At 46.1% G+C, this 25,443-nt stretch overlaps 1 protein-coding gene across 1 annotated transcript in view; it reads right to left on the bottom strand.

The window, feature by feature from the left end:
• The window catches only part of GALNT10 (polypeptide N-acetylgalactosaminyltransferase 10), a 225,075-nt gene that overhangs the window by 63,928 nt on the left and 135,704 nt on the right, over positions 1 to 25,443 (bottom strand). Inside the window, 1 exon segment of the mRNA XM_036848411.1 lies at positions 23,916 to 24,082. Within this exon segment, the coding sequence (XP_036704306.1) occupies positions 23,916 to 24,082 (167 nt within the window).

Genomic DNA, 25,443 nt, shown 5'->3' with positions numbered 1-25,443 from the left:
CTGGGCCTGAGTGAGTCTGGCCTTGAACTTGCTGTGTGACCTCAGACCACACATTTATCCCTTCTGGGTGTCAACTTCCTCATCTCTAAAATGTGGCTACTCCCATGTAGCCAACATTGCTGGATTACAATGAGAGCGGAAATGGGGGATGGTGTCTGGAGTCAACGTGACGTGTTTGTCGCTTACCCTCTGCATTTCAGTGACCTCATCTGCAAAATGGGAGCCAACCAACTTATTCATGCTGGGAGAGGAGTGAATGGATCAGAGATTCTCGCTTAAAAAGAAAAGTCAGTCAAATCAACTCTTGGACATTCAATAGCAGCTGCAGCCTCAAACACATCATTTTTAAGCAGGTGCTCATATAGCCAACAAGGTTTCTGGCAGACCCACCCCCATTGTGCCCTTGTCCTTCAGGGGCTCACTCTCCAGCTGGAGGGGCAGATGCCAGGTCTGGAACAGGAGGGACCAGACACTGAGGGTCCACCCTGCAGGCTCGGCATGCAAGCTTCAGGACCCCAGGGAGGGGAGTCCAGCCTGGGCTAGAGCATCAGAGAAGCCTTCTCGGAGGCGGCAGGACCTGATCACCTTGGACTTGGAAGGTGAGGTGGAATTGGAGGAGGCAGAAAGGAAGTGATGAGGAGGAGAGAGGGGGGTCCTGGGGGGTGTGAGGTTGGACAGGTAGGTTGGGCTCTGGGCCTCGATCTCCTGGCCAGGTCGGATCTTGCCCTGTGAGGGCAGACACGTGACCCTGACCTGCAGCCCCCAGCCCGCCTCTGTCCCAGCCCAGCCATACAGAGTGCCAGACAGAGAGCATGTGCTCAGTACATCTCAAAGGAGTGCCCTCCGTCTATCACGCACATGTCCTAGTTCAGCACGATCCACTGACGGCACAACAACTCGACAATCTGACTGGGGAGACGAGAATGAGACAAGCAAAAACAACGCCCAAGTTACCAGATGGACTTGAAGTTGAAATGATAACACTCGTGACTGACGACGTTCATGAAGTGACAGGACCACAGGGATACACCCAGGGTCAGGCACAATGCCCACGGCCGGAGCTCTCAAGAGCTGTGATGCCACCATTTGTTCTCCCACTCAGGAAAGCATGGGGGTGGCAGATGTGTGATGCCATTATTATAGGGATATACTGGATGCAAAGCTGTGTGCTTTCTCAGAGGTCCCTAGCTGTCTCCCCTCCCCTCCCCTTCTCTCTTTCACACTCTCTCCCAGTTCCCCGCCCCATCCACATCAGGTCACATGGAGACTTAGATGAAACCTTATAAATCAAAGCAGGGAATGGAATCTGGCTTTCTGAACAGCTGCCAAGGGGCTGGAAGTTAGTTTGAATTTGGCCCCATGGGAAACAGGAGATGAGAGACAGCCAGGTAGAAAAATATCCCCCCTTCTCTCTCATCCACAGACTACACCAAGATGTTGCTCCTTGTTTGCAACCCATGGGAGAGGTCCCCCTAGGGAGAGCACACCCGCTGATGCTGGAGGTCACTGTGCAGTGGAAGCTACTGCTGTAATGGCCTCTCCTTTCTTGCCTCATTTCCTCCCTTTATCCTCACTCTCACTGTCTTGGGCTTGCAAAGCCTTATTCATAGCTTAGGTTCTGTTTTCTAGAGTAAGTAAGTAAGGCAAAGAATAACCATATATTTGTTTTACTTTGTAAAATAAAAGTACGTCACTCACAAATATCAGTGCTTTAAGAGTTGTCAATAACAAAATGACTTGTGTGCAACACACCTTATCACACATCCCAACCCATGGTGTCCCAATACAAGAGAAGAGAATGAGAGGAGACAGAGAGCACTGGTGGGTTTTGATTCAAACACTCAAGGGCGCTCTCGTTATCTGTTAATTCCACAGACATTTCACCATGTCGCTAGGTGCCTGGCATTGCACAGGGTACCAGGGATGCAGAGGTAACTAAGACGTGGTCCACGTCCTCAGGGAGTAAGGGAGACATATAAACACTGGGGTAGGTGCTGTGTGCCAGCTGAGTGATTCAGGAGAGGGGCAGACAGGAGGTAAGGACCCTCCCTGTCTTGTCTGAGGACGGGAGATGGGGGAAGAGATCGGCTCACAGAGCTTGGTCCTGAAGGGTGAACAGTTTGCTAGGAGGACAAGGTGAGCGGGAAGAAGGTACTCTGACCTCTGAACTTCCACTACCTGCTGCCCATTCTCTGCTGGCAGCACAGACTTCATCTGCCTCTAGACCCCAGCTCCTCAAGGTAGGGACCGCGTCTGGTGGTTTATCAGGATATCCCTAAAGTCCCACTGGAGACCTGGCTTGCAGCAGGGACCCAGCGGAGACCGTGGAGCCATGGAGAGGCACAGATGGCCTGGCTCAGTGATCTCCAGCTCTCCCTTCCAGCCAGTGCGCCCGAGGGACACTGCTCACTGCAGCCTAGGGCCACCGCGATCCCCTGCGGCCAGGTTCCCTCCAGGGAGCGGGTGGAGGGTGGGAAGTGAGAAAAGGCCTTTCGGCAACTTGGTTCCACTCCTCTGGGTGGGGTGGAAAGTGCTTCTCCCATGAGAACCTTGGCCCGGGATTTGGTTAATGATTAAATCATGTGTCCTAGGATAATATAATATTTAAAAAAGGTTATTTTTGGGGGTGCTGGCGTCACTGCTACCCCTTTTTACTATCAACTGCCGCTTCGCTCTCTTCACCACCACCACCTCCCCTCCCCCAAACAAAGCAAAACCAAAACCACCATGGCCCACACCACCCCTGGAGACGGAGGCCAGAACCAACGTCGGAAAACAAAACTAAGAACTCTTGGCAAAGCCAGGGTCCTGGCACAGAGATGATACCTTTGGAAGAACATGCGCTGAGTGAGTCCTCACAGCCCTCACCGCTCCCCAGAGCTAAACCCAGGCCTGGGCCTGGGGACTGACTGGGCAGTTACCAGACAGGAGGGGGCGGGTCAGAGCCAGTGAGGGTCCCTGGATCCAAGCATCACTTTTCATATGACACTGAGCTTATGACAAAAGAAAATCCCGTTCTTTTAAAAAAGCTTACTTTTTTGCCTGCCTGCACTGGGGGGCCCTGTGAAATTTCTTCCCCGCTATAACTATGTCCTAATATAAAACCTTGGTGTGATCAAAGTCTTCTTCAACCCAAAATTGTGAACAAAATTTCTTAAGCTTCTATGGAAGTTTGGCCCCTTGACATATCCAGAAAATAATGAGAGTGCAGCTGTGGTGGCTGATGTGATGTGTTCAGGCACTTGGCAGGGCTCAGAGCTCCCCATCACCGTACTTGGTGGCCAATCCATCATTCACACACCTGCTGGTGTCTCTGCCATTCAACTCGGGCTTTACCCAATGGACACCAGCCACGAACAAGGCTTCATAGCATTAAGTGCCACTAAACAGGTGTCTGCACAAACAAATGTGTAATTGGCATAATTGAAAAAAAATGGCATGTGTCAGTGACAGGTCCAAGGCCAATTCCATTCTGCTGCCTGAATGACAGACAAGGCCTCTGGGGGCAGGCAGCGTCATGGCAGAAAGCAGCGGTAAGGATCAGGGGCCCGCCCAGCCCAGAGAAGCTCCCAGCTCTACACGTACCAGCTGTGTGATCTTGGGCAAGTCACTCCCCCTCTCCCAGCCTCAGGGTTTGCACTTGCGAAATGGGGATCACACTATCCCCACCTCATAGGCCTGCTGTGAAAAATTATGGAGAAGTGAGTGCAAACCACTTAACACTGAGCATGGCACATAGAAAGCACTCAGTCGAAGGTCAGTCTCCTTAGGTGAACACCCCTATAGAGGGAACTTTGTGTCCACCTGGGGAGGGGCTGTCAGCACCCAGAGTTGTTCCTACCAGAGCTGCTGCGTTGAGTTCAGGGTGCGTAAGAGTGGTCTGAGCCCAGGGCTGGCAGAGCAAGCCTTCCCACTGTGAGCCCTGCCAGGTGCGCGTGCTGGGTGCAGAGTCAGGTCAGGAACGGCTGGTCTCAGAAATTCAGGCATCTGCTGAGCAAGTTAGATGGCAGGTATTTTACAAATGTTCTCCAAATGAATCAATGGGCTTTGGAGTCATAAAACTGCCTATGTATCCTTGTGCATGGCACTTAGCCTCTCTGAGTCTCCATTACATCCCTAAAAATGTGCTAATAATATCTTCTTTCCAGGGTTGTTGTGAAGTTAGTGCAGTCCTACTAAGTAAAATGCCTGACATAAAGTAAGTGTTCAGTAAATGGGAACTACTAAATTGCACTGTGAACTAGCAGTGGGAACCAGAAAATAAACGAGTCATAACTGAAGGGAAAACTATTCTATTTAGACGTGTAACCTTGGATAAGTCACTTCACTTTATTAAGGCTCGGCTGTCTCATCTGTAAAATGGAAGCAGTCGGATGTCTTAGCCCATAGGCTTGCTGTGAGGATCAGGCAAGCTACCCAAAGTGGAAACTCTGTAAACTCTAAAGTGGTAAACAGATACTGGTGGCTGAGCAGAGCCAAGAAGGACCTTGGGCTAAAGAGAACGGAAGTGCCCAGCCCAAAGGATGCCAAGGGCAAGGTGTATACACAGTAAACCACGGGTACAATGGCCTTTCTTATTTGTTTACTAAGTGGGATATTTTTCCTGACTACAAAAATATTGCACTGTAGACAATTTGGAAAACATAAAAGTGCAGAGGAAAACACAGAAATCTCCTGTGATGCCACTGTCTAGAAATAACCACAGGTATTGGGTCGTGTTTCAGTGTCGTGTAGCCACAGGTGAACCACGAGCGAGTGTACACAAGGCAGCATACTGGAGTGGTCCAAGGGCAGACCTGAAGGTCAGCTTCAGGTTCAAACTCCAGTCCCACCTCCCACCAGATGTGTGACCCCAGAGAAGGCTCCGTACTTCTCTAAGCCTGTTTCCTTGTACATAAAATGGGGATAACGTTAATGTAACTTTCTTTGTAGAACAGTTAAATAAGATAATAGGATTAAACAAGATCATGCATGTTAAATACTCAGCACGGTGCTCATCACATTCTAAGAACTCGATAAATGTAGCTATTATTATTATTATAATTATTACTATACATACATACATACTCACAAAATTTTTATTTACAAAATGGATCTTTTTGGTAACAACCATGTCATCAAATTTTCTTCTGCAACAGTAGTTCTCCAAGTGTGGACTCAGGGCCATCAGGATCAGTCTTCCTTGGGAACTTGCTAGAAGTACAAATTCTCAGCCAGACCTTGACCTACTGAATCAGAAACCCTAAACGGGGGGCCCGGCCAACGAGGTTTCAACAAGCCCTCCTGGTGATTCTGATGATCACTCCAATTTGAGAACCACTGATTTCAGTGGCTTCACAGCATTTTCTACCATGATTTATTTAATCAGTTGCCTCTTTTCAGACATTCAGGCTATTTGCCAGTGGGGTGCTGAAGTGGGCTGTACAGGCTCATGAGACGCAACTGTAAATATTCTCAACTCTATGTTATTTTGGTAGCTTGAAATCAGCTACGGGAGGAGTTTTCACACCACAGAAATCAGCAAATGCTACAAAAATTAGGGCTCCCCACCTCCACCCCAGCTGGTTATCTTTTCCCAGCACACTACTGGCTAGTCCCATATGGTTTTGCTATATGAACAACACTACAGTGAACATACAGGTCCATACATCTACTTGCACATCTTTGATTGTTTCCTCAGAAAAACTTCTAGAGATGGAACTGCTAGATCAAATGATTTTTTTAAAAAAATAAATTTATTTATTTATTCTTGGCTGCGTTGGGTCTTCGCTGCTGCACGCGGGCTTTCTCTAGTTGCGGCGAGTGGGGGCTACTCTTCATAGCGGTGCGCGGGCTTCTCATTGCGGTGGCTTCTCTTGTTGCGGAGCACAGGCTCTAGGCGCACAGACTTCAGTAGTTGTGGCACGTGGGCTCAGTAGTTGTGGCTCACGGGCTTAGTAGTTGTGGCTCGCGGCTCTAGAGTGCAGGCTCAGTAGCTGTGGTGCACGGGCTTAGTTGCTCCGCAGCATGTGGGATCCTCCTGGACCAGGGCTCGAACCCGTGTCCCCTGCATTGGCAGGTGGATTCTTAACCACTGTACCACCAGGGAAGCCCAAAGGATGTTTTTAAGGAGTTTTGATTCACACTGTCAGCTTACACTCCCACCAGCAGAGTAGGGGTAAATTTATTCCCCTGCATGGGTTACAGTGGACTTTTGAGTTGTGGACTGTGGACCCAGGATCCTGCACCAGCCCTGGCCATGCTGAAGAATGGGACAAATCCTGACATTTTGTACGAAGCTCCACCTCCCACCCTCCCCTCCTCCACCTCCTGCTCTGTGGGGGTGAATGTTAACTGTTCTTTCACACATGGCCGTCTAGAGGGGCACTATCCGATAGAATTTTCTGTGATGTTGTGTCTGTGCTGTCCTATGTGGCAGCCACTAGTCATGTGAGGCTGTTGAACACCTGAAATGTGTCTTGTGCGGCTGAAAAACTGAATTTTTACTTTTATTGAATTTTAATTAATTTAAATTTAAATAGTAGTCTAGTGGCTACTGTATTAGCACAGCTCTAGGGATTCAGGAGGGACTGTGACTTACGGTTCTTCTGTAATTGATAATCATGGTGACCTGAGATCCTGCATTATTTGCACCAGCTCTGATTTCAAACATTCTGTTCCCACTGACCCAGAAACAATGACATACTGTTTCTTAAACATCTGGAAATTCTGATATTTCAGAATTTAAATTACAATCTCCCGGATTCTATTTCCTGCATGGACCCCTTTGTCAGATTATGTCCCAGTAGGGACTGGGAAATATTGAGCTCCCAGCTCAGCAGAGAAGCACAGAAGTTGTTCACTCAAAGGGCAGTCTCCCCATAATCACTACTATCAATCTATTGCTGACAGACCATCTTGCCCCTGTGCTTTTGCTTATGCTGTTCCCTTAGACCAGGAACCCCCTTCATTAGGCAATGATACCTCCTCTAGGAAGCCCTCCCTGATTATTCCCATTTAGAATTAAATGTGAATTTAAGTGGCCCTCTGTGAGGCCACTAAACATGGCGCCCACGATCATGGCTTAGGCGAGAGCCTTGAGTCACCCACTTAGGACCTATTTACCCCCTGTTTTAGATAAAATTCTAATAACTTTAATAACTGGATTTCTGATTCCAAAGCTGATTTGAAATAGCAAATTAGAAGCGGAAAAGACTCCTAGGGACAGACACACTGGAAGTGACAAGAAGTAAAAGTCATCTAAGAGTCACGCAACAAGGAAGAAGATTTAGGAAAAAATATAAATACCAAACCTGGGTTTCTGAAAACAGAGCCATTGGGTCATTTCGTGCAAGGGCAAATACTTTTCCAGACCTCAGCTGTTCTTACGGGAAATGCTGTATCTAATAACTGATACTCATTAAGACAACGATAAGGCATCAAATTCTAACTTTAAAATCTAAGGAAGAAGTGAGGAAAGTCATCCTAAAGTTCTAGGATTTAAAGCTTGACAGGATGTGAGAAGTCATCCGTACTTTATAGATGCAGACACTGAAGCCCAAAGAGATGATGTAATTTGCTCAAGGTCACAAAGCTATTTACTGGCAGGGCTGGAACCAGAGCTGGTCTATTTGTTCCATATCAATACCTGGAAAAGTCACTTGATGAACTTTTTACTCCATAATGCCACTGAATTGATGAGACATTTACGGAGGAAAAAATGATGTATCTTCCCCACCCACGCCCACACGAAGATATTTTCTCTTGTCACTGATGATTAACACTGGGAAAGGCTACCTCTCTATATGGAAACAGGTGTCAAAAGCAAGACTAAGACAAGAGTTGGCATTTATATCTTCATGACGAACATGGTATGAATAGCACGACTTGGGGGTGATATAATATTTGAAAGAGCATTCCCTAATTGGGGTGGTTAATATCCAAATTGGTATTACACACGGGCAATGTGATCGAAGTCTGTAACGAAAATGAAATCCCTCAAACACATGGCTGTCCATCAAGATGCAAATGACAGAAGAGAAATAAACCACTGATGATACACAAATGACTTCAATGCTCCGTGCATCACCAGACATTTATCTGGGGGCTTGGGCCGTGGAGAAAGAATAATACGGTTGATCTAAGGCAGTTATAAACCACCGCTGATAGATACACGCACATCTCGCTCTATGCAGGAGCAGGAGGTATTCAGAACAAGGTGGTTCATACAGACAGACAGCTCTTTAAATGATACCTTGCAATTACATTACAGCCTTGCAGTAGATAATAAACCTTCAATGTCTTGAATAATTTAAAATTTTCCAGCGGCATGAAGGTTGAAGGGAAAGAAAATCACACTTTGCTTTAGAGGGGGAAAATTCCTCAGCAAATCAAATGTGGGAATTCAGGCAGAAAAATGTCTAGTTTTTCATTCATTTTCCTGATAGGTGGATATTCCATCCCAGGTCAACCTGCCCCCTGATTTTCAAAGTCAAGGAGTCAAGAGTGAATGAATCTATAAGAAATAAAATAGGAAAATATAAAGCCTAAAATCCTTCCATGCTATTCCTACCGTCATAGACGAAATAATACATAATGGCGTAGTATTCTGGATCCAAATAAACTTGAGTTTGGACCCTGACTCTGCCATTTGCTTGCTGTGTGAACTGAATCTTTCTAATTCTCAGTCTTATCATCTGTAATATCAGGACAATAATGCCAATCTCCTAGGACTCAGTGAGATCATGAATTAGCACTTCCTGGCACATATTAAGTGTTAATAAAGAGTGGCATTTACTATTGTTCTCATACATTATTATTATTATTAATAATGAAGTTTAAGTTTTGGGGTCCATAAGCTGCAGATACAAAGGGGGATGAAGGAAAAAGAAGGAACAGATGAACACAGAGAGTTTCATAATCAAGGAATATTATGGCATCCAGGTTAATGCTTATGGTATGGTTAACCCACGGTTACTCTGAGCCAGCCACTGTTCTAAGCCCTCCACGAGCAATATCTCAATGAATCTGCACAACTCTTTAAGGAAGTAGCCCAGTGTTACTCACTGAGGCACAGGGAGGTTAAGTACTAGTTCAATGTCACCCTACTGTCTGACTCTAAACCTAGGGTGCTTAGAACCCAAGGATTCAAAGCCCTAACAACTTAAAGTTTTGCATCTAGTTTTTTCAAAAATAATTTGCACATGCATAATTTTATGCTGTATCTACAGGGGAGTTGGTGGTCATAAAATTTGGTTCCTGGTACTGCCAAGGTGGGCTTGGGTAATACAGACACTGGCGAGCATCCAAAGAAATTGTCATAAGGGAAAATGCCTTTGTTAGATGACTAAAACTGTTGTCCAGTCCTGTTGAAAGAGTGCAGTGTATATGCTGTGTTAGCAGTTAGCTAACATGTTAAAATGGGGTGGATACTTGACTGCACTAGTTGGGCCTGAAATGTATTCAAGGATGAGCTTTGGCTCATATATTAAGTCAGTGAAGGAAAACAAAAGGACAAACCGGGTGTCTACACCTGCTGCTGCAGCCTTGCCCTTTGAGCACAATGGATGGTCTTGCTGACCAGGAACAGTCTGGACCGAGGGCTGTGATTGTGTGCCTGACCTCTGGAGGCGCCAGACAGCTGTGGGGACTGCACCCTGCCAGCCACAGGCGCTCCTTGATTGGGAGCAGGACTTGGTCATGAACCAGTCACCTGACTGAAGTACCCAGTGGGCCTCCCTGCCTCCGCTCTAAAATGTAGAGGCTGGGTGAAGATTCCTGAAAGCAGGGCAGAAATTCCCTGAACTCTGAAGTCGTGCTGCCTGGGAACACTAAGCTCTCTTCCATCAGTGGAAAGCCTTGATTTCTTCCAGATTTAAAAATAGACTGTGTGTGTGGGTAACTTGCAAAGCCTGAACTCGAGGTTTTACATGTGGAGAGCTTGCTGAGAGATAGGATCCGCGGGAGTGTGGAAGAAATATTGAAAAATAAAGGTTGAAATGTGAATAGAACCGGAGTGCCTGTTCTTGAACTCACTCTACCACATTTTTTTAGGAATTTATTTTGCAGTGGGAGGCACTTGGGGGTAGGGATACAAACAGGGTCTTCAGAAACCTGGAGGGAGTCATGGGAAGATCAGGGCAGAGGAGGTAGACTCCGTTGATGGGTGTGGCGAGGAGAAGTATAATTCAATATGAGGAAATGCTTTCCTAAGAGCTGTCCAGTTAATCATGACACAGCAGGACAGACGTGGAACAGGTGCACAGAGGTAACTCTCAGAATTACTGACCCGGCCTTACGGGTCACTCCAGCACACATAAGCAGGTGAGTACCCTGAGCTGAAAGAACCCAAACCCGGCTGTCTTGACTTGGGTTTTTCTATTTCTAAGGCCACGAAAGTGGTTAGAAGTGAGCTCATACGGAGAAAGCGCTTTTGGGGGCAAAAATGTTCACTGGTAAGTTTTAAATGTCCCAGGAAAGATCAAAATCCATGTGCTGGAAAGCAGGGCTTTTAAGCCAGGTACCCCCAAATTGGAGATGTTGGTCTACCCCAGAATAGATAGGACAGCAGTGGAGAAGGCAGGGTGCTTCTGACTGAGGACCAGGCAGGGACCCAAGCACATTCTCACATCAAAAAACATTTTATTGGACATTTCAGGAGGAATTTATTCCACGTCTGGTGAATTTAGAGTTATGGGCCTGGTTGGGGCCTCAAACAGGTGATTATGGTAATTTAGAGAGAAAGCGCCAAGCCATTTCTGTCACAAAGCCGTTCCAGCTTGAAAATAATAGTGCCTCCTTGTATTTATAGAGTGCTGAATACTTTCCAAAGTGCCTTCCCATCTATTATCTCATTTGGTCCTTACAACAGGCCAGAGATGTAGGTTGTGGCTCTCCTGCGGGGCTGTGAATGAGAGTTTTCCCCTCTCTGGGCTTCAGTTTCCCTATAGTGCTCCCAGGACTGCCTGGATCAGAATCCCCAGAGAGCTGGTTATAATGCAGATTCCCAGCCTCCACCCAGACAAGTGAACCTGGAGTCATGCTGGGGTGGGGCCTGGGAATCTGCATGTTAAACATACTTTCCAGGTGATTCTTATGTGCACCAGAATTTGAGAACCCCTGCTCTAATATTTCATAACTCCTCAGCAGTGAGATCCTGTCATATGAAACGCACACACTCAGCAACTAACAAAATCCTGAAAAAGTATAAAATTCTGATGAGTGGGGAGAAAACAGTCTAGTGTTGGCTGAGTGCATGTGATCATCCAGATAATAACAGCCTCTCAAGGATATAATTGGTGCCCTCAAAATTGGAATATGACTGTTTAATAATTTAAGTGAGATCATGAGGATTAATGAATAGCGGTTGAAATTAAATGTGGGACCATAAATCCGCACAGGCCTTTTACAGTGAGGCAGTTATTTATGACAAGGCATCCTGAAAAACAGGGGTCTGACTGAGGCTGAAGGCATCTTAACTTAGCTCCTCCGATAAGGGCCATGCAGTTTTGCACTTAAGGTAATCCAGGGTCTACATCCAAAGATATCACCATCCAACTGTATCACAAAGCATATATTTGTGATATACGGTCTTCTATTCCTATAATCCAGTGTTTTCCAAGTCTGAGCAGCATTTCAACTCTATCAGAGTAATCTGAGATGCCTGCTGAGAATGCAGGTTCTTGGGGCCCACCCCAGAACCCCCGATCAGAATCTCTGTGAGTGGGCCCTGGTAAACTGCAATGGAACTAGCTCCTCTGTTGGTGCTGATAGGGATAAGAGTTAAGAAGCCCTACGTGAACTTAGCTGGAACCAGAGACCGTGTGGGACACACTCCCGGCGTGGACTACCTGCCTTTGAGGTCACTTTCTCCTTGGCCACCTGACTGGAGGGTTCTCCTCAGGGTTCTTGCCTTCTGTGGAAATCAGCATCCTCCTCTATGTCTTTATGGCACTTTTTAGCTCTTTAGGCTCTTTCACATTTCTAGTTTCATCTAATCCCTGTAACGAGACTCCTGAGGTAGATGGGGTAGCCGAGCGCTCACCGCCTTGTGGACAGTCATGATAACCCCCATCACCACAACAGCGTCACCGGTGAGCACCGTTACTGAACGCCCACCGTGGGCTGGGCCCTGCGCTATCTCTAGTGCTTAATCTTCACCTGACCCGTGAAAGGGAGGATGGTAGTTACGGCTTGTGGGTTGGGAGTGACGGAAACCCACCCGTGATGAATTTACACAAGAGGACGGTGTATTGGCTCACGGGAGGGGAAAGGACAGGGGCGGAACTGGCCTGGAGTTAGGTCAGGCTCAGCTAGCATCACAGGCTGGCGCCTTGGATGAATCACTGTGGCCATGGGGATGGGACAGCACTGGCCAGGTGGGCTGGAGCCTCCTTCGTGGCTGGGTGGTATCACCGACCGGCTGTCCCTTCAAGATCACAAGGAATGAATGGTAGGTGAGGAGCAGTCCACCAAACTGACTACGCCACCCTGTCTTCCCTCAGCTGGAAAGGGTGGGAGATGGGGGCGATAGGGTTCTGCGTCTACGACAAAGAATGCTGAGAGTCAACTCTGCTCGGGAGGAAGGAAGGTCTATTTACAGGTCATCTTCATTCACTCATGAGTTAAAAGTATTGCTTCTTCTGTCATAAGGAAGCAGAAACATGTTTTCTGGGAAAGGTCAGGGCTGGTCTTTCCTCCCGCCTGGTTAAAACAGATCTGCTGGCTGCTGTGGAGGTTTCTGGGAAGGTAATTGTTAGTTTGAGCTTTCCATTAATGGAGACTGGAGTGCAGTTATTATTCAGAATATTCCAGACTATATATTCTGATAGCACACAGAAAAAAAAAAATTAAAAGTTTCTGAGAAGACTGGGCAGAAAACAGCCTTATAATTCCACCTGTTTTCACCCTCACTACATATTATTAGCAATGCCCAATAAATCCCATTCATTAATTGGCCCAGTAGACGGTGGGAGTTATTGGTTATTTTGAGATTCCCGGTTGCTCATAAACAATGTGGGCATCTCTGAAGAGGTCTGCATTCATGAAGCTAACAAATAAATATATATATTTTTATCATTCTGGGAAGAATGAGTAGTTTGGTCTTTCAGGAGAAGGACCTGAGTGTATACAAGGATCCCAAAGGTTGAAAAAGGCAGTCTGCGTCTGTTAATACTTTACAGGACCCAACGTCCCTAAATAGTACAAGAGGAAATAGTGTTACTGTGGTCTTCACATGCCTGTTTCTTTGTTCTATACAATGATGCAAGAATTACATTTTCATGAGATTTTTCTGTTTCAGATAGGAAAACAGGAGAATAAAAAGAGAGAAAAGAGAAATGAAAACTTCAATGCCCACGAACACTATATTGATTAACAGTGTTGCAATCTTCTCCTTTTAATTTTTGCAATAAATAAGAGATGTATAAATGTCTGGATCTGGCCTTCCTGATCTTCAGAACTGTCAAGCATTGCCTGTTTTTGGCTATGAAAACTGGAAACATTTTAAGCCTCCGGTGTTTACAGATCTGAAGGTGCCTCTGGATTCAAATCAAACCAAAATTGGCTCTGGAGCTGTGGCTGCCTGATAAAGACGTGACTGAACCTTTCGGGGACTGGAAGTTTTGCAAGGAAATTGGGAAGAATTCCTGAAGTATTGATATCTTTTGCCAATGAGTCATTTCACAGCTGCCCATGGGTCTAGTGTTGGTCAGTAGGTTAGAGCTGATGCCTACTTTTTGGCTGATGTGCTTCGTTAACCTGCTAGAACCAATATTATGTAGAGGAGCTGGCTAATATTTATGTAACCAAGCAGGACCCTATGGGGCCTTCCCAGGACAGACCCCCTGACACCCCCCCATGTCCTCCACCTGCCTCTTCTTTGTAGAAAAGCTTTAGTCTCCCAGGCCCCCCAACCTGAGTCTCAAAAGGCCGGCTCAGGAGTTAATGATTAGGAAATGTGAAGATGTAGACACTAACAATACTTGTTGGTCTAGGAAACTGGTAACAATTGAGACTATAAATCAGCCCCAGAGTCACTGAACTCCCAGGTCCCTGAAAGATACAGATAAAGGCCTGACACACATTCCTAAGTTGTTTTTACAGGAAGCAGACCTCCACCAGAAAACTGCGGACCACAAGCACAGAGACCTCAGACCGGGTGAAACCAGAACAGGGGTGACGCTTAAAGCTTCATCTTGATGCCAACCCATCCAAGAATTGTGTACGAGCTGAGCATGCACCCTGCAGTCCCCTCCTTCACACTGCCTTCAAAATCTTTATCTCCTAACCGGCAAGTTGGAGATGGTCTTAGGACATTAGTCCACCATCTTCCCAGGTTGCTGACCCCTGAATAAAGAGACTTTTCATTTCCCGCCAACACTTGTCTCCTGAGTATTGGCCTTTTGAGCGGCAAGCAGCTGAACTTGAGTTGGTACCGGCCCTGTCCAGTTACACTGATTGTGAATGAAAACAGCAGAACATACTTCCTTAGACATATGGTTGTATATCAGATGGCATGACTGAGCATTTCATATCTTTACCTAGCAGTTTTGTTGTTGTTTTTACCTAAAAGTTGTTTTATTTAGGGGGTGGGATATGGAGAGGAGGTGAATTCCTTGTACTTGGGTTTGAATTTTCTACTAAATGTGAATTTTCCCATTAGGCAAATGTTGGCTAAGAAGCTCTCAATAAAACTAAGTATAATATGTTTAAATTGCTTACGACAGTGTCTGGCACATGGTAAGTGCTGTCTAGGTGTTACACAGCATTATTATTATTGCTGTTACTGCTTCTTCCCCTCTACAAGGCAGACAAAACCAGCTCTTTCAGCTCCCCACTTACTGAGTTAAAAGAAGGATGGGAAAAGGACTTGGATGGTTTGCACTCGATCAAGTGAGGTACTAAGGGACCTCCTTCTTTTATTTCAGCCTCAAATCTCATTTCCCTCTAGGCCCTGAGTAAATAACAATTCACGTCAGACCTAAGATGGCAGAAAGGCCCAGGAGCTTTCTGAAGAAAGACTATGAGAGAAGGGGGGCAGCTCTGTGGCTCTCTCCCTGGGGACCTTATTCCAAGGACCTCCAGTCACCTGCTTCATTGGATTTTGCTTCCCCCCATTTAATTTTTAAGGGAACACTAAAACAGTGGAAAAGGTTAGACTTTAATCCTCACAAGAAAATCAGGAGAGTATCAGCAATTTAGCACAGTTTTGCTGCACCAAGTTTTTAAAATATAGAAGGCTCGCCTACCGCTATAGAAGCATCACCTTTCTGAAAATATAACGCAGCTATTTTCCATTACAGAAACGATTCTTTCCCAAACATCAGAGCTTTTGATGCTTCAGATGCAATCTGAGCGATTTATTTGATTTTTTTTTTTTTTGCTATCCCAGTAAATCATTTATATAGTGCTTGATTCACAAAATCCTGGGGTTTTTTTTTAAGATGCACAAAATATACCATAAGCATATCGACTCCTGCATGCTGTGTCCTTGCCAGATAGCCACCAAAAGGTTTATAGATTTCCCCCATTATAAACTAATTGATATTCTGTAACAGCTTTAATCTTCTTAGCAGCTCTCTCCTTTGGAGTCTGAGGGGAGAAGCATTCAGGATGTTATATGAAAGGAGAAGAGAATCAAGAAAACTGTGGATTTTCTTAGTGGTAAGACACCCTAGAGACTGATACATAGGAAGTGTGATTCTTAAGGTTATGGAACCCATCATGGGGAAGATGGATCCCTTCCGTCAAATGGGATGACTAACCAGGAGGGGACTCCTCTAAGGGCAGGTAAGCAGTTTAGGACACCTCCTATCGATCTCTTAGAGCCTCAGTTTTGTCATCTGTAAGATGCAACTGTTTCCCCTGCCTTCACAGTTCCAAAGAAGGAACAATATTTCATTTCTGGGGCAGCCAGGAGAGGGGACACAGGGCAGGCCAAAGTACGAATGCTCATGCTGTCCACACGGCCTGCTAATTTATGCTTTCCCCGCTGTGGTGCACTCACCAGCACAGGCTCTGCCCTGCCAGGGAGGCCCACAGCTCCTCGCTGCTCAGCCTGTCCCTGCATCAGTCAGTTCAGGAGCAAAGTGGTAGGGACACATCCGTGTTGTGCTCTCTGGATCAGCCTCTCCAACAATACGCCTCATATTCTGGAGTCATGTGAATCCTGTCTCTATCTCACAACTGACTCAGAGGAGGAGAGATGTGATAGTCATTTTATAATGACAGGGGGGAAATGACTGTAGAAAACTTAGTGGAAGAAACCTGGATACAAAGTTAAATATAACTGGGTGTCCACTACACAAAGCGTAATGTAAAGGGGCTAAATGTAGATTCACATTATGGATTTATTATCTAGCTAGCAAAAAAACAGATGAGTTAGCACTATACCTATTGACCTGAGGGATGTCTGTGATACATTAACAGGGAAAAAAAAGAAGAGCATTGTGTACAGTATGATCCCATTAAAAGGGGAGAAAAAAACATGTAAAGATTAGGGGCAGAAGTTCTAGAATCAGAATGCATGGTTTTGAATCAAAGTCCTGCCTCGTTGTTCTAAGTAGACTGGCCATTTACTTAACCTCTCTGTATCTCAGTTTTCTCATCTGTAAAATGGGGATAAAATATTACCTTTATTAAGGAGAAAAAGGAGGTCTGAGATCATTGAGTCCAGTGGTTTTCACACTGGGAATGATAGAAGCCACAACAGTGCTGAGGTGATGAATGTGTAAATGCACTGAGCACGAATGCTCAATAAGTATTAGCTCTTGTTACTACACGTTAGTGTTATGATGCAGAGTGGTCTAGAAGGATACACACCAGACTGTAGACATGAGTTACTTCAGTTGGCCTGCAACTAGAGGGGGATTGGGAGGGTATGAAAGAGAAAATGGAAATGAACAGACACTGGGAACCAAAGAACATGTTCAGATGGCAGATTAGATGCTCAATAGCAAATGTCACAGGGAAGTGCAAATCCAAACAACAATGAGAACCACTACACACCTATTTCAATGGCAAAAATCCAAAACACTGACAACACCAAATGCTGGCAAGGATGTGGCGCAACAGGAACTCTCATTCATTGCTGGTGGGAATGCACAATGGCATAGTCACTTTGGAAGACAGTTAGGCAGTTTCTTACACAACTAAACATACTCTTATCATATGATCCAGCAACTGCCACCTTCCTTGGTATTTACCTAAGTGAGCTGAAGACTTACGTCCACACAAAAACTTGTACGTTGATGTTTAGAGCAGCTTTATTCATAGTTGCCAAAACTTGGAAGCTACCAGGATGCTTCAGTAGGTGAATGGATAAGTAAATGGTGGTACATTCAGACAATGGAATAGTATTCAGCACTAAAAAGAAATGAGCTACAAGTGATAAAAAAACATGGTGGAACACTAAATGCGTATTACTAAGTGAAAGAAACTGATCTGAAAAGACTGCATGCTGTCTGATTCCAATTTTATTAGACATTCTAGAAAAGGCAAAACTACTGAGACAGTAAAAAGGTCAGTGGGTGCCAGGGGTTAGGAGGGAGGGAGAGATGAATAGGCAGAGCACAGAGGATTCTTAGGGCAGTAAACTCCTCCATATGACGCTATAATAGTAGACACATATCATTATACATTTGTCCAAACCCACAGAATATATAACACCAAGAGTGCACCTTAATATAAACTATGGATTTTAGGCGATAATGATGGGTTGCTGTAGGTTCATCCATTGTAACAAATGTACCCCTCTGATGCAGATGCAGGACACTGATGAGGGAGTGGGTATGGGGGGATATGTGTAGGGGGTGGAGGGGTGGATGGGAACTCTCTGTGCTTCCAGCTTAATTTTGCTGTGAACCTGAAATTGCTCTAAAAAATAAGGCCTGTTAAAAAAAAAGCAACACTGGGAAAGGGGAGAACCCTAAATGTTAACAGTAATTGCCTCCAGGAGATGAGGTTATGGATGGCTCTTTCTACGCTTTCCACATTTCCGTCTTGACTCCTAGCCTGTGCTCATGACGTTCCCTCTGCCTGGAACATTCTTCTCCCTTCCCTACCCCAAGGAGCAGTATCTGCTTATCCTTAGGATCGAGTTCAGCTGGAATTTTTTCTGGGAAGTCTTCCCTGATCTTCTCTGTGCTTGACAGCACCTGGACCTCCACCAAGGGGCACATACTCCATGGTCTTACGACTGCCCCTTACCTTGTCTGTCTGCCCTGCTGGATGTGAGCCTTAGAAGAGAAGTCTATTTTATTCCCGTTGTAGCCCCAGCACCTGCTGCAGCGACGGCACAGAGTCATTTCATGAATTTTGCTGAATATATGAATATGAATGAAATCAGGACAAATGTAGAGAAAAACAAATTCAGCAGCACAAAACTCAAGGTGAAGAGAACCCAAACAATACGGTGAAAGTGGGGAATGGACATCCCGACAGTTGTGGTGGTCCTGGAAGCAAACTAAGGCTTCAAGAGAGATGACAAGAAACGAGGAATAGACACTGATGGGCTCGTGTCAAGAGTGGTACGTTGCAATGCAAATCGGGTCAGGGCAAACGGATCTCCTTGACGTGTCTCCAGGACTGGCATGGTGTGACAACGCAGGTCAGAGTTAACAAGCCCATCATAGAAGGAAGAGCTGGGACCTTGGTCTCAATGGTGAGAGCCTCTACCATGTGTACTAACGGGCCCTGCAATGTCCACACTCCCTCCAGCACCAATCACTGCCAACAATCTGTTGATAGCTCCACAAACGCTTCCTTGCTTAAGAACCTCCTTTCAGGGAACCCTTCAATGTGTATGTTTTTGTTTGTTTGCTGATGGGGAGCTGAGTTGGGGGAAATGATGTCAGCGAGATCATATCATAGCCTTTCGTTTCTGCACCTCATCATTCCAGGCGGCCCACAGTTCATCCAAAGACAATAATCCCATCCACGGCTACATATCCTATTTATGTTGGAAAACCAATATTGTTTGGAAATGGGGAGGGGAAGGAGAATAGAAAGAAACGAATGAACAAAGACCCCTTTTGTTTTTCCTAATGAAGACCTCCTATCTGGGCAGTGTAATCTGGAGGCAGGTCTGCCACCCTACACTCTCACCTTTCTCCCACTAGTGCAAAAACACCTCTATGTCTTCCTCATCCTCAAGCCAAGCCTCCACATTTGAAGAGCTTTTGGAGCCCCCTGGAAAACTCCGCAGTGCTCTATTTGCAAGCAGGGCCAGGATTATTCCGGGGCCAACGTTTGCCTTCACTCTAGTCCCCAGTGCTGCCTGCCCAGAGCTCTGGATCTTATTTCAAGAATTCATCTGCTCCAATTTTGTCTCCTACTCGAGGTCTTGACCCTCAGCCAAATTAAAATTAGTTGCCCTGAGGATCCTGGAAGAGGCTCATTTCAGAGGAAAATGCCTTCTGCCAGGCAGCGCCAATCAAGCCTGTAGTTAGCATCTATGAATTTCAACTCTGAGAACTGCCTCTGCTCACGTGGCCCAGAGAAATCCGTCTTTCACGATGGCCCATATTTGCCGTACTTGAGACAGGCCTCTCTATAATTCTGAAGTTTTTTTCTCTCAAATCTCATTTTTAAAACAATCACTGCCGAGTAAGTTTTTCTTCCAAAGCTGCCTTGAGAATTTCTTCTTGAAACAAGAAGAATGATTGCTTTTCTGAAGAACGCAGGTTGCAAAATCTGACAGCTAATGTGCAGGACTGAGGGGCATGAGGTAAGTGTTCTCCTCTGGGTTCCATGCCCGATTCATTGAGAAAAAAGGGCAACAGTCAGGGGCCTCAGTTCTCATTCCTGTCTGTGAAATGGGACAGTATTCATTCTCTTCTCTATCTTATTAGGGTTTGGGAACGGTACTGCATTGGGTTAATGTTTTTGCTCTCTGGAGAAACAGATGTTACTTGGTGAATGTCATTCTTATAAAATTTACCTTTTCTTTCTCAAGATTGTTACAGTCTTCTTTTATTGGGGGAGGGGGAATCACGTTATTTTCATCACTGAGTACAACACTGAGGAAACTGGGATATTGGAGCATAAACCATTATGGTCCAGGATTGGTCGTGTTTGATAATGAGCTCTCTTTAGCAAGAAGTTTGCTCTTTAGTACAATGGAAAATGATGTATTGAGAAGCATCCTGGGGGGTAGAAAACAGTAATGTGCTTCTGCAGATGTTTCACATTCACAGCTAAGACGAGGGGACAGGCTGTAATGGGAGCATAGAGTGGGGATTCTTGTCTCTCGTCTGCAACCAGCTGGCCATGTGCTCTTAGTCAAGCTTGTCCACTGCTCCAGGACTCAGGTTTCCCATCTGTACAATGAGTAGGCTGTTACATCTGCAATTTTCACACATTTTTAAGCAGTGGAGTTCCTCTTAGTGAACAATTTTCCGGAAACCAAATATAGACCATGCCAGGAGAGGTACGTGAACCCCACCTGCACCTGTGAGGTTCTTCACAGCCCTCACAGCGCTCCCTGACGCATTCCTGGGCCCCCTACTGCTCAGAGGCACACGTTCAAAGCCAGTAGCCTTGGATGACCTTGAAGCTCTTTTCTAACCCAACAAGTAGAACTGCTGTTTCTAATCTGGATGATGCCGGGTTCACTCTCCCTCTGGAGGACTAATGCCTTGTGACGCTCAGAGATGGATCCTGCCAAGTGCTATGGGTCTGTCCCATGCTTCAGAAAACAGGCGACAGGGACCTGAACCTGAACCCCAAAGACGTGGGCCAGCGCCAGTCACCAAAGGAACCACGGTGTCTCCCACAGCCACATTTATCTCGCTGACTGAAGACAACCCTGTTGCGAGTGATGGTTTTCCCCGTGTGTGGATACAGCTGTAGCTGCCACATATTTTCCCTTCTTCTCTGCCCCCCCCCATTCATTCATTCACTAATTCACAAACATTTATTAACCACAAATGGTCTAATGAGGAAGGCTGATAACAGGTCAGCAAACAGCCCTGTGACCCCACGTGGAGAAGAGAGCACAGCGGCAGGGGTGGGGGACCGAAGTGAAGATAGAGTGAGAGGAGCCAGCCGTGGGAAGCGCTGGGAAGAGGATGTCCGGGCAGAGGGAAGAACACGAGAAGATCCCAAGGCAGGATGGAGCCTGGCGTGCTCCAGAACAGAAGGGCCTGCGGTGGCTGGTACACGAAGAAGGGGAGCCAAGCGCAGAGGGCAACCCTCACGGCTGTGGCTCTCAAGAACCTGACGGAAGGCTCGGGTGTTCACCCCGAGGAGCAGGGGCTGTGTCTGCCGCAGCACAGTAAATGGACATCAGTTAATGACTTGAGCAATGTGCTCATTTATATTCATTTTCACCACCTGGCTGAGAGCCCGTGGCCTGGGGGTGGCGGGCCCAAACTGGGGGAAGTATGAGGTTGGGAGAGGAGGAGGGGTAAAGGACGAAAGGCAGGAAAGGCAGCGGTAGAGCACGGGTCTGGGGCTCTGAGTCCACGGGTCTGGGTGCTCTGCTCACTGGCTGTGTAAGTCTGGGCAAGTCACCTGACCCCAGCTCCTCATCAGAGACGCAGAGACCCCAGGGCCTCCCTCAGAGGCTGTCGTCAAGAATAAATGAGATAATGTATGGGCCTGGCACATAGAAATGGTCCCCGAAATGGTGAATGGATGGGGAGACAATTTAGGCTTAAGGTGGGACAATAGCACATTTTTTTAGTGCTTTGCAATTTGCAAAGCTCTTTCACCCATGGAAAGGGAGAGACCGTACCTCCATGTCTGTACATTTATCCCTGACACCCACTCCAACAAACTAGGCATAAATAATGTTAACAGTAATAATGATAATACCAAGCTTAAATGTTTATTTCTAATGTTCACTTTGTGCCATGTACTGTCCTAACCACTTGACATGTATTAACCCACTTAATAGTCATAGCTACCTAAGAGGTAGATTCCCTTTTACAGATGAGGGAACTGAAGCACAGAGAGATTAAGTGACCGGGTCAAGGTCACAGAGTTAATAAGTGACAGGGCCAGGATCAAAGAGGTAACTATTGCTAAAGAATGGTGCTACAGACACAAGGAGACACACCCACAGGTGACTTCACAGACCTCGCTTCAGGGACACAAATAAATCTCATATAATGGATGCTATTGTAACCATGGCGGAAGTGCTAAGGGAACAGAGGAAACGAGCTCTGATCATTTAGTTGTCAAACATGTATTAAGCACCTACTATATGCCTAAGGAGTTGAGGATATGTAGTGAACAAGACTGATGGGGTGGTCCCAGCTCTCAGAATGTGGAATCTGGTAGAGGAAACACACGACAGGCCAATGTTTACACACACAATGCTCACATGTTACACTTATTTATATTTTAATTCTGATGTGATAAGAGCAAAGAAGGAAAAGTAAAGGGTCCCATGACAATGAGTGTATGTCAAGAGTTAGGGGATAGGGCTTCCCTGATGGCGCAGTGGTTAAGAATCCGTCTGCCAATGCAAGGGACACAGGTTCGAGCCCTGGTCTGGGAAGATCCCATGTGCCGCGGAGCAACTAAGCCCATGCTCCACAACTACTGAGCCTGTGCTCTAGAGCCCGTGAGCCACAGTTACTGAAGCCCGGGCACCCAGAGCCCGTGCTCCATAACAAGAGAAGCCACTGCAATGAGAAGCCCGCGCACTGCAACGAAGAGTAGCCCTGCTCACTGCAACTAGAGAAAGCCCGCGCGCAGCAACGAAGACCCAATGCAGCCAAAAATAAATAAATAAAATAAATAATAAAAAAAAAAAGAGTTACGGGGAGAATTAGAGATGGTAGGAACTGAGTTCAAAATGTGTGTGTATCTATATGTGTGTACACACACACACACCCCGCCACGTAAGTGGGGTGTAGTACTAAAACGGGGCGGCAAGCAGCTCAGCTTTGATTATTCTGGAGTGTACTTAGATTCCCTCTCTTCACTACTTATTAGTGCCTCTACAAGAAAGTGAGAAGAGGAAAGGGCTTCTCTTGATTTTGCTGCAAGTGGTGAAAGCTCTGATGCAAAGAATAAGCTCGAGACCATTGGCAGGAGGGCAAATTCTTCTTGGATTTCATTTGTGGCTCCACCTCTGTGTCTCTTAAACCCATGGGTGAGGCTCACAGCGAAAAGGCTCTGCAGTGTGGTCTAGTGGTTAAGATCATGTGCGTGGGGTCAGACAGACGTGGCTTAGTCACCACATCACCATCTAAGAGCTGTGTGACCAAGGGCAAGTCACTTAACCTCTCTGAGCCTCAGTTTCTGCATCTGTAAAGTGGTGTGGCAGATACTGTAGGTGAGCTGTCCTGATACCTTCTCTAATCCACTTCTTTTCCTATTTCTACTAAAGAGGCCAAAAATCAGAACACTCATGTTCCCAGCCACCCTTGCAGATATGGGTGCCCAAATGTCAGGGTTCTGGCCAAAAGCCTCTGGGGAGACTTTTCTGAATAAGAAGGCAAAGTCTTCAAAGGAAGAGGCTTTGTTCTCTTTGCCCTTCCTCCTTCTTCCTGCCTGGAAGGTAGAATTCCCAGAGGTACAGCAGCCATTTTGTAACCATGAGGATGAGGAAGTGGGAAGAGAGAAGAAGTCTGGTTCTCCAATGATAGACTCGAGCAGCTGTACCAATCCTGGATCTCATTATCAAATGAATGAATAAATGAATAAACCCCTTACTTGTTTGAGCTATTATTTAAAGTTCTCTATTGTTTGCAGCTTAATGCACTTCTACATTGATACAAATGGGATAAAAACAGAACCTATTTCATGGGTCATTGTGAGGACTAAGTAAGAAACTTGTGTTCAGTGCCAGGTTCATGGCCTCAAGCATCAGTACATGGTAGCCCACATGCTGGTGCTGCTGAAGATGGGAAAAACCTACCACCCCTTTGGCAAGTCACTGAACGGAGTGTGGAGGGTGGGAAGCTGGGTGAAATGGGCCCTACCTCGGTCACTGAAGTCGTCCACCAGGACAATCTCGGCGATCAGCTCCGGGGGCGAGCGGTTCAGCACGCTGTGAACGGTGCGGAGGAGGGAGGACCAGCCCTCGTTGTGGAAGGGGATGATGATGCTGGTGTTGGGGAGCGTCTCCAGGTAGCGTTTGCTGTTGCAGCTAGAGGGAGACACGGGGGGACGGGGAGAGGACAGGTTCAGCTCTCATGTTGCCAGGAGAACTCACACACGTGGTTCAGCTAACTGCAATTCCTACTTCCTCTCCAGGCTTCAGGGAATGAGTGAAAGCTGGGGACACCACGGTCACTTCACAACTTTCTTCTACTTGGCATCCCAAAGTCCTGCCTCTAATCCCTGCACACAGAGTGCACAGGGATACACACACACACACACACACACACACACACACGACCCCCCCCACCCAGCTTTGTACACGAGCAGTTACAGAACAACAAACCCCAACAGTGATGGAGCAGCAATGGGGTTTGGTGCTTTACATGCACTAACTTGTTGTCTATGCCTCAATTGTGATAGGAACATGGTTGTCCATCCTCATGATTCTATGTAGAAGATAGCCCTTCGGTAACACTCTTGTCTCTCTGCCCACCCCTTGCACGTTCCTCTCTACGGAGGAGAAACCATGTGTCCTTAAACCTGGAAGAATAAACTGGGCTTCACTGGCTTGGACCCTCTTCTCTCCCTCCCTGGGCTCTGTGGGCAGAGGGCACATTTTCTCCTTTGCTCTCCACCAGCCCCACGGTAAGCTTGGGGACAGAAGGCCCTTTTCCTGTGGGCCTTTAATATCATGGTAATACCCCAAAGAATTATCATAGTTACTTAATATCAGCAAATATTTAGTTGGTGTTCAAACTTCCCTGATGTTTTTGTGTCTTATTACAGCTGGTTTGTTTAAATCTGGATCAAGACAAGGCCCACATTACTGCTTTTAGCTGATGTATCTCCTAGGTCTCTTTTCCCCTTACCATTTATTTGTTTAAGAAACTGGGTCATTTGCTCTATAGTATTTCCCACAGTCTGCATTTTGCTTCCTGCGTTGATGTGGTGTCTCTCAACATGTTCCTCTGTCTGCCCCACTTTGCCTCCTGTAAACTGGTAGTTAGATCTAGAGGCTTGACCTAATTTGATGAGATATTCTGGCAGCCTCTTCATAGGTGCTGGTGTGAGCATTCCTTGGGAAACACATAATGTCCAGTCGTCTTTCCTTTTGTGATGTTGGTGGCCAAAGATGATTCGCATCTAAATCCTTTATTTCATCAGGGGTTTGCAAAATGGTGATTTCTAATTCTATCATTCTTTCTTTACTAGCTGGAATACTTCCATGGAGAAAAACTTTACCATGTCAACGATTTGGCCTACACTGAAGTACAGGAAAGATAGGCTAAGTTCTTGATTCTTAATTTACCGATTTTCAGAAGGACTTGGTTCCGTAGCATCCTCCAAAGATGGCCAATTATTTGTTTTCATTATGAACTCATAAATTTTAACATAATTAATATGTTT

The sequence above is a fragment of the Balaenoptera musculus genome, chromosome 3 (genome assembly GCF_009873245.2).
Source record: "Balaenoptera musculus isolate JJ_BM4_2016_0621 chromosome 3, mBalMus1.pri.v3, whole genome shotgun sequence".
Classification (NCBI taxonomy): Eukaryota; Metazoa; Chordata; class Mammalia; order Artiodactyla; family Balaenopteridae; genus Balaenoptera; species Balaenoptera musculus.
This window is presented reverse-complemented; position numbering and strand designations above follow the sequence as displayed.